General features: G+C 37.2%; 1 protein-coding gene across 1 annotated transcript; it reads left to right on the top strand.

Annotated features, from left to right (window-relative positions):
• The first annotated feature begins 1,956 nt into the window (after positions 1-1,956).
• Positions 1,957-10,244, top strand: eif3ja (eukaryotic translation initiation factor 3, subunit Ja). The gene is made up of 8 exons (XM_084059847.1): positions 1,957-1,989; positions 4,410-4,489; positions 4,810-4,867; positions 5,469-5,560; positions 6,369-6,447; positions 8,179-8,388; positions 8,926-8,999; positions 9,919-10,244. The coding sequence occupies exons 1-8, from the start codon at positions 1,968-1,970 to the stop codon at positions 10,078-10,080; spliced, it is 777 nt and encodes a 258-aa protein (XP_083915973.1). The 5' UTR covers positions 1,957-1,967; the 3' UTR covers positions 10,081-10,244.
• The last annotated feature ends 294 nt before the right edge of the window (positions 10,245-10,538 follow it).

Raw genomic sequence — 10,538 nt, 5'->3', positions numbered from 1 at the left:
CACACTGTGACCACACCGCCCACTTCACACTGGGTGTGATTTTTAACTTCCTGTTGATTTTGCTATTGTTATGGTGGTTTTTGATGATGTTCTATATTGTATGAATCAGCTTTGTGTGTGCTTGTTTCTGTGCTAAAAGAGTGACTTTGAGAGCTGTTTCACCGTGCAATGTAAGTCAATGAGGAGCATTATTTTCATCAATCAATGGAGCAATTATTTTAGATTTCTTGTCCTCCTTTGGAGTTTCATCATGGCAAAGTAACTACACAACCCCAAACCTCTACCAAAGTGGTCTTGATCTGTAATGTTGGAGAACCTCTGCTATGGACTGATGGAGCTGAATGTCGTTACAAGGACCTTCAACCTATAGAATACTCTAAATACTCTCTTATTTGTACATCTGACATACACACATATATACGTATATACTTCTTTTCCCTCAAGATTTTAAAGTCTGTTTCTTTAAACTTTAACAGATTTCTTTTAGTACTTTTTATTCACTCGCTTTTATAAACCGTTGTGTTTAAAGCAGCTTTTCTGTTGTTTCCGTGATGCTTCTCTCCATAACAATGCAGGCGTATGTCATTAAAAATGTATCTTTTGGGAAGAAATGTTTCTTAATTATGCTATTTTAAAGCTATAAAAAGTGTACAACTATAATACAAAGCCATAATGGCCAGATAATGACTTTGAAGACTTTTATTTGGGAGTCTCCATATAAAGATGTTTGTGGGGGAATGTACGTTTTTGTAAGCAACTGTAAAATCTTTTCATTTTTCTACACAGGTGTATCTCCCTCTACAACCTGTTATTATCCTCTGTTCTTATCCTCTACAACCTGTTAGTGGGGGAAGACATGATAATTATAGCACCAGCTAAATGATTATATATGTCTGCTTTATTCTGTATTAGTTTCCTGGACTGTTGAACCATCACTCCTGCTGTATTCAGTGTTCATCAATGGTTTCCTTTCAAATAAATACTTTTTATATGAAACTTATTTTTATCACAAAATTCATGCTGTATATAAACACATATTACTGTTTTGTGGTGGCAGTAAAACATGAAAGGGAGGCAAACAAATGAATGGACATATTTATGGGCGAGAGACCATCTGTTTGTTTGTTTCTTTAGGTGATTACATGTGAAAGAATGAAGATGCTGTTGGAAGCAGACAGGAGATTGTTTAACATTGTGGATGAACTGTAAGACGGTGGTTCTCAACGTGAGGTCCAGTCCTTGGGGGGGGGTTCCAGATAAATGATAGATGGTTAGGAGCCAAATCGACTCTTATAGGGCTGTAACTCTGATATGTATTATAATTATAGGGCTGTAATAGGGCTGTAACTCTGAGACCAAATGGACCCGTAAGACCATGGTGGTCCATGGTCTAATGTAGGGCTTCCCCTATGGCCCTATATACTGTATATCAGCTTTTTTGAAAAATATTTTTTTAACACCACAAACAACTCTGGGGTCTGGATTAGCATATTATATATAAGTGACTGTATCTGGATCACTTTGGATAATTTTTTAAAAGATTAAATAATTGTGGTTGTTTTGTTTTTAGGGGTATTTTTAAATAATTTATAGTTTTTTATATCAACAAATTGACACAAAAATAATAATAAATACAAACAAAATATATATATAATCGACTATCAATTAGAGTTATTAAACCTTTTTTTTTTTTTTTTTAAGTTATACGTGTTGTGTAATGGTGTTGAAAATGTTTTTAAATAATTCATTTAGTAGCAGTTAGTAGTCTAGTAGTTTCTTGATCTCTTTGATAAATGGCTAAAAGTGTGTAAAAGTGTATTGCTTATTTTGACTAGAGACGAGAGGCTGATCTACTGCTGTGTCAGTTAATGTCTCCTAACTCTGTGGACCAGAGAGCGGAACCATGAAGCTGTGGGTTTGTGTCCAGACGTCACACGGACCCTTTATCAGGGAGGACACCTGCAAACATGGAGGAGGATCGTTGTTGGGGTGAATCTATAAATATTATTATTATTATTATTATAGTATATATAAATATACATAATACATGTTACTGCTGGGTTACACTGTTCTTTACATTATAATATATATAAATATACATATATACATATAATACTAGCCATGGTTCACATGGTAGGGCCGAGAGTCCCCGGTTTATAGTGGTTTTCGATTTTTTTACATTGCCAACTCTCACATGTACATAAACGTTCAGATTTCAAATATAAAGTGCTTACCCCCGAGCCATGGATGTTACAAGGAAATCCGGACCACGATAGGTACCCGTATCTCCCGTATTGTTCAATAAAAAGCATTTTAATCCGACCGCCGGCCATTTTCACCAGATTTTCTCCATTGCTTTCAACCATGTGACACTAATGGTTGGGAGGTGTATTGCACTCTGATGATCGGATTAAAATGCTTTTTATTGAACAAAACGGGAGATACGGGTACTTATCACGGTCCGGATTGCCTTGTAACATCCGTGGCTTGGGGGTAAGCACTTTATATTTGAAATCTGAACGTTTATGTACATGTGAGAGTTGGCAATGTAAAAAAAATCGAACACCACTATAAACCAGGGACTCAAGCCACCATGACTGTCATGGTATGACAGTCATGTTTCAGGGCTAACATGTTACTGCTTGGTTACACTGTTGTTTACATTATAATATATATAAATATACATATAATACATGTTAATGCTGGGTTACACTGTTATTTACATTAATATATATATATATATATATATATATATATATATATATATATATATATATATATATAGATAGATAGATAGATAGATAGATAGATAGATAGATAGATAGATCGATCATTTTATTTCTGTGTCCTGCACACAAAGTGCCCAACCCTCATGGGTTTATAAGACACCATTTTACATGTATAACATGTTTTACAATATATTCACGTAGTACATTCAATTACATCTCAGAATTATACAGACTGTTCTGTCTTCTCTCCCAAGCTTGACAAATAAAATCTGCGACAACAAAAGCTCCTTTAACAAAACATATCTCAAATTTTTCATAATCATCTAACTCAAGGAAATTTCCACAAATAGAAGACATCTTACTAACAAATACCTCTCTTATATCATCATACTTTGAGCAATAAAACAAAAAGTGTACCTCATTTTCAATTTCCCCAAGTTCACAAAACAGACAATATCTCTCTTCATCTGGATTAAACCTGCCAGTCTCCAGAGCTAATGGTAGTGTTCCTGAACGTATTTGTGCACATAGAGATCGTTGTCTTTTGCTTAAATTATACTTCACATACAATGTACTACAATGTACCTGTCTTTTATGAGACAATAGGTTCGTAATGTGGGCTTATACCATCTATTACTACACCATTGGTCTTTATATCTGGAAAACATTGTACTTCTAATTTTGTGAACGTCACATATTAACTTATTTTGAAAAATAAAAAAACAATCATTTGAATAAAATAAAGATCTCAATTATTTTGTCCAAGAGTGACCACATCTAAAATACCAGTTAAAAATCTGTTTTGTGAGTCTCTGGTCAGACATCTTCACAAGCCTATTCCATAGCCGAACCATGTCACATTTGTGTCTGATGCTTGGAGGTTCCCATCCCATATCCCCGTTAATTGCCAACACTGGAGTCAATTTTATATATATATATATATATATATATATATATATATATATATATATATATATATATATATATATATATATATATATATATATATATATATATATATATATATATGTATATATATATATATATATGTATATATATATATATATATATATATATATATATATATATATATATATATATATATATATATATATATATATATATAATACATGTTACTGCTGGGTTACACTGTTATTTACATTATAAATACATATAATAATAATATATGTTACTGCAGGCTTAAACTGAGTTATTTTAAATTAAACATTACAAGTTTTAATAACATCTGTGTACTGAACACACCAGGACGTTTTAAAATGGACATTTGATATGTTTATTTTATTGTAGACATTTGATATGTTTATTTTATTATAGACATTTGGAATGTTTATTTTATTATAGACATTTGATATGTTTATTTTATTGTAGACATTTGATATGTTTATTTTATTATAGACATTTGATATGTTTATTTTATTATAGACATTTGATATGTTTATTTTATAATAGACATTTGATGTTTATTTTGTAATAGATATTTTATATGTTTATTTTATAATAGATATTTTATGTTTATTATAATATACATTTTGTATGTTTATTTTATAATAGACATTGTGTATGTTTATTTTATAATAGACATTGTATATGTTTATTTTATAATAGACATTGTATATGTTTATTTTATAATAGACATTGTATATGTTTATTTTATAATAGATGCAGAGTTGGTGGATCTTGAAGATCAGAAAGAGACTGTGTTAGATAAATGGGATGGAGAGGATGAGGAGGATGTGAAGGTACTATTCATTATGTTATTATGTTGGATAAAAGGGACGGATACACCACCAGGTTCATTTGTTGACTTGGCATCCTATAGTTTATAGTTTTAATGCAGGGCCGGAAATCTGGCTTGAGGCTGGTGGGGGCGGGGGTCGCCCGCACGGGCGCTGAGAATATGCATTTCCACTATTGCAATTTAATAAATAAGCAGTTGTAGCGTCCGCCTGTATTAGAACTGTATTAGATGTTTATTTTTGGGTCGTTTCACTGTCCTTTGTCACAAAGTTACATCTGAGATTTGCAGGATAATTGATTGATGAAGTGATTTAATTTGCAGGATAATTGGGACGACGAGGAAGAAGAACTGAAAGAAGAACAGAAGAAGAAGAATACAGGTATGGTCTTCTCAGTAGAATTATCTTTTTAAATGTATTCTATCTATACTAGCCTCTACATATTATATTGTTATATTATATACATTCTCTGTATGTGTTCATCTTGTTTGTTGTAAGTCACTTGGATATGAGCGTCTGGTGAATGAATGCATTGTAAATGTTGTCTCTATAATATTCTATATTCACTCATAGATGTCTCTAGATACGGTCACCTGACTTGATTGAATACTCTATTAAGAAATGTGTACAGCGGTACGGTTTACAATTGTTGTTAAAAGAAGGATAACACAAAAAGCCCTAGGGGCTCGTTTCCATTGTGGTCCTGTGTATTCAATTAATACCTAAGGTCATTCAACAGTAGTATAGCCGACTGCAGAGTCTGTCATTATTCCAAATGCAAGAACAAATAATAGCAGTACAGTTGAAACCCTTGATATTTAATATACTCCTAGTCTCTGAATGAAAGTAAAGAGAGAACCCTGATCTGAGGTCAGGTTCTCTGAATGAAAGTAAAGAGAGAACCCTGATCTGAGGTCAGGTTCTCTGAATGAAATTGAAGAGAGAGAAATGAAGTGTTTGTTTCTCAACGTCTTTTTTACAGAGACAAAACCACCAGAGAAGAAGAAACTACGTGAAAAAATTAAAGAGAAGGAACTTTTACAAAGAAAAGAAGAAGAAGAAGAGAAGAAAAGAGTGAGTAGTTTGCATTAAGGCCATGTGGCCTCAGGGCATTAAGGCCATGTGGCCTCAGGGCATTAAGGCCATGTGGCCTCGGGGCATTAAGGCCATGTGGCCTCAGGGCATGACATTCAGGGTCCCCACGGTCATGAAATTCCTGGAAATATTTTGAAATAAAAAATAAAAAAATCCAGTACTGGAAAAGGTTTGAAATTGATCAAACATCATCAAAGGTCCTGGAATTTATCAAGGGTCCTGGAAAAATATTTGGCTATGCATTGTTTTTGGCTATTGATTTTGTTAAAACAAAACATTTTCATAAACATGAATAATATTACACGAAATATGTAACATAAGTAGTTTTTCGCCGAACGGGCTGTGTGACGGCAGCCTAATGTATGTCTCAAACGTTATTTTTTGCTACACTGTCTATCTTTGGGCATTCTACATAGGAGTAAGAGACACATTATTGCGCCGAATGATTGTTATATAGGCCTGGAAATTGGGCTAAATATTCTGGAAAAGTTTTGGAAAAGTTTTGGAAATTCATTGCTAAAAATGTGTGGGGACCCTGGACATTGTTTTGAGGGGCACAAGGCCAAACCCAGGGGCAACGACGGCCATGGCCTTCGTGGCTTTCCTGAAATTCCTGCCCTGATGTAACATTCATCTGTGAGTTTAATTAGTCTAAAGATGTATTCTCCCAGCAGTTATGCTCAGCTTTGTTTGATTGGCTCCTAGTTGGAGGATTCCCAGGAAAACATTAATATACAGTTACAATGTACAGTATCTAATCTAATGGTGACTGTTGATTGGTTCCTAGTTGGAGGATTCCCAGGAAAACACCGCAGAGAAAGCAGAGGAAGAGTTGGCAGAGAAACAGCTGGCCAATGAGCTTTTAGGTACGTGCAAACAGCTGTCCAATGAGCTTTTAGGTACTTACAAACAGCTGGCCAATGAGCTGAATACAATACAATCATTGTTTAGTTTATTACTGTCTTACATTCTATAACATCAGCAGTGAGTTTAGCAGGAGAGCCAGGGGCTGAAAGCTCTCTATAGGCACGGCAGCAGCTAGCTCTGGTCCATAGTGTTAGACAGCAGCTAGCTCTGATCCATAGCGTTATGCAGCAGCTAGCTCTGGTCCATAGCTTTATGCAGCAGCTAGCTCTGGTCCATAGCATTATGCAGCAGCTAGCTCTGGTCCATAGCATTATGCAGCAGCTAGCTCTGGTCCATAGTGTTAGACAGCAGCTAGCTCTGGTCCATAGCTTTATGCAGCAGCTAGCTCTGGTCCATAGCATTATGCAGCAGCTAGCTCTGGTCCATAGCATTATGCAGCAGCTAGCTCTGGTCCATAGTGTTAGACAGCAGCTAGCTCTGGTCCATAGCTTTATGCAGCAGCTAGCTCTGGTCCATAGCATTATGCAGCAGCTAGCTCTGGTCCATAGTGTTAGGCAGCAGCTAGCTCTGGTCCATAGCGCTAGACAGCAGCTAGCTCTGGTCCATAGCGTTATGCAGCAGCTAGCTCTGGTCCATAGTGTTAGAAAGCAGCTAGCTCTGGTCCATAGCGTTAGACAGCAGCTAGCTCTGGTCCATAGCGTTAGGCAGCAGCGGGTGCATTTCTCCTTTCCGACATGTCGCCTTTCCGACGTTGACGAACCCTATACCTAACCCTAACCCTAACCCTAACCGCACGCGGAAGCCACTAGTCGGAGTGGTGAGATGTCCGAATGGAGAGTGAACACCGGCAGCAGCTAGCTCTGGTCCATAGCGTTAGACAGCAGCTAGCTCTGGTCCATAGTGCTAGGCAGCAGCTAGCTCTGGTCCATAGCGTTATGCAGCAGCTAGCTCTGGTCCATAGTGTTAGGCAGCAGCTAGCTCTGGTCCATAGCGTTATGCAGCAGCTAGCTCTGGTCCATAGCGTTAGGCAGCAGCTAATCTCTCAAGAACAGATTCAGAGCTCTGCTTGAATCTTTCGGGAGCTCCGTTGAGAACCTGTGCACATTGGCTACAAGTGGGCGGGCCTTCAGATCAGGCAGCAGGCCACGCTTTACCCAATCAAATGTAGTGGGCGGGATTTACAACTGTGCACTCGCTTCCCACTGGAAACAAACCGAAACTCATTTAACAATAGCGTCCTCGAAGCCGACAAAACCACGGAGAATTAGTAACATTTTAACTTGCTCTTTCATCATAGAAACAAGTGGGCTTATAACAAAAACGATCCATGTTCTTTGGGAGAATTGGTGTTAGTTTTCCGTGGAGAAATATTGTTAGTGGGAATGAAAACATAGGCGCACCACCGGAAGTGGAGGGCTGAGGCAGACCAAAACCCTGGTTTCCAGTGAGCATAGGTCTAGTTAATCCCCCCCCAGAGTCAAATCAAAGGTAAAAAAACAGCAGAGGGCACTGTTTTTCCTTTTTTTGACGATGGGTTCCCAGATTGGGCAGCAGCTAGCTCTGGTCCAAAATAATCAGGTTTATTTTTAGATCAGTTCGATAGCGATATGGCATTTTACGGCCGATATCGGCCGATTTCGATACGTTACCGATATAATCGTGCATCCTTAATTCTTACAATATTCAGCACCTTTCATCACTTCTGAAATCAAGTTTTCCTTCTCCTCCAGGTGTGTCTAACCATGTTCCTGCTGCTGTTGATGACATCGGCCTGACTTCTAAAGACTGTTCTAAAGACTGTATTGATGACATCAGCCTGTCTTCTAAAGACGACTTCACAGAGTTTGAGAGGCTGTTGAAAGAAAAAATATGTCCCTATGAAAAGTCCATTCATTACTCTGGCTTCCTGGAGTCTTTATTTAGGAACCTCTGTCTGTCACGTGAGTACTGAGGCTTAATACGTCTTTAACCACATCAACCCTATATACTGCCCACAAAGAGTTCGGAAACTTAACTTGATTATTTCTCCCTTTCAATGATACCAATTGGTATTGTATTTTATACATTTTTTATCGTTGATTAGTCTCCTTTACAACGAGGTATAACTTGTAAGGATTGTGCATTCGTGGAATATGGCCATCATCACACGTCTAGCATCACAGTAGTAAATGACACTAATCATCTCTTACATCGTCACTTCAGACTCATGTCATCCGGACCAAGATACAGAACTTTGAAATGGCAAAAAAGTTTTGTCTTCTGCACTAAACAAACTTCGCTGATAGGAAGGTTGTGTGTAAACTGGAGACTTCATGTATGGTCTTTGTGTTATGATGTTTTTCTGTTGGAACAGACTGAAGATGAATATCCCTGAGGAGACAATAAGGACTATTATTGTTATTAGTGGTCAAGGTTGATCATTCATTCACATGTTGTGTTGAATACTAACTCATATTTGTATACGTCTGACATTCTAGTGGAGGTGGAAGACATGAAGAGAATCAACAGCTCAATAACGATCTTACTGGGAGAGAAACAGAAACAAGAGAAGGTTGGTGTCTGCATGTTGTACACATGTGTCTGTTACATACAACATACAGTACATAGACATACATACATAGATACACACATGTATGTTACATACAACATACATAGATACACACATGTATGTTACGTACAACATACATAGACATACATACATAGATGCACACATGTATGTTACATAAAACATACATAGATCACTAATAGATACATAGTTACATAGATGTATGTTACATAGAACCTAAATGAGGAACATTAGATTAGCCGGAGTCATTATTGTACTTCTTAGCAGAATGTGTTTGTTGGTACTTATTTAACTAACAGACAAAACTCTGTTTGAGACATGAGTGTGTCTGTAAACATGTATGAAGACACTTGCCTTTATTTTGTATGCAAATGTGTGCCAAACCTTGCTGACAAAATGTTGCAGTGCCCAGCGTGTCCAAAAAATAAATACAAATAAGACTGGTTTGAATAACGACATTTTATTTCACATCCTGCCTTGATTAACATCTTATTATGGTGGAAGGACCGTTGAGTTTGGAGAATGAAGAAATAAACTTGTGATTTGTTGGTTAAAGGAGGTATTGCTGTCTCTGGTGGTTAAAGGGGGTATTACTACTACTGTGGCCTCGATCTCCAGGCTTTTATTTTTTATTTTTGCTCAAAAATAAAAGCCTGGACCAGCGAGTCGGTGTTCCGGGCATAGGAAGTGTTTCATTTCCTCAACCAACCAGAGTGCAGTGGGCGTCGCTCCAAATGTTGTGTTGACGGGGCGGGGGCTGACGGACAGATCGGTGAACCAATGGGATCACACACATTCTCTCTCCGGAGATGTTAAACCCGCCCCTCTATGCCAGATATCAGACACGCTAGGGCAGTCTACTACTACTGTCTCTCACAGCTTACTGTTCATGTTTTTATTCCAGCAACAAAACAAAGGCAAGAAGAAGAAGAAAGGAGTTGTTCCTGCAGGAGGAATGAAGGCCAAGATGAAAGATGATCTGGACGATTATGGAGAGTTTGATGAAGGAGGAGGAGGAGGAGGAGGAGGAGGAGGTTACACACAGGACTTTGAGGACTTCATGTAAACACTTACCTTAACCCTAACAACCAACACCTGAACACTATGACCTGACACATTCACATTATGACTGACCAGTCTCTGCAGCCAGACTGTTTATTTATACGTATATTTTGCAGGTACAGTACATATTAATGAACACCACTCATACAATGCTGTCTGTCTGTCTGTCTGTCATACAGTCTGGAGCAACTGAAGCTCTGTAAATGATCAGAGGATAAAGCAGAAACGTATGTTTCAGCGTGTAATCTGTCCTAATCTAAATAATCTAAGCCTATAAAGCTGCCTATTCAGAAGTCGAAATTCTAAAATAAAATGTATATTTCAAAATACATTTTTGGGAATCGAAATGACAAACAGATGCTAGCTTCTGTTCTCGGCTTTTGGGAGATTGTGTAATATTTATCTGGCTACGAGAGACTATGACCTGACTGACTAGAGATTACACACACTATGACATTACCA

Source organism: Gymnoscopelus microlampas, assembly GCF_963454915.1.
Source record: "Gymnoscopelus microlampas genome assembly, chromosome: 6".
NCBI lineage: Eukaryota > Metazoa > Chordata > Actinopteri > Myctophiformes > Myctophidae > Gymnoscopelus > Gymnoscopelus microlampas.
The sequence above is the reverse complement of the archived record's forward strand: the minus strand, read 5'-3'. Positions and strand labels throughout refer to the sequence as shown.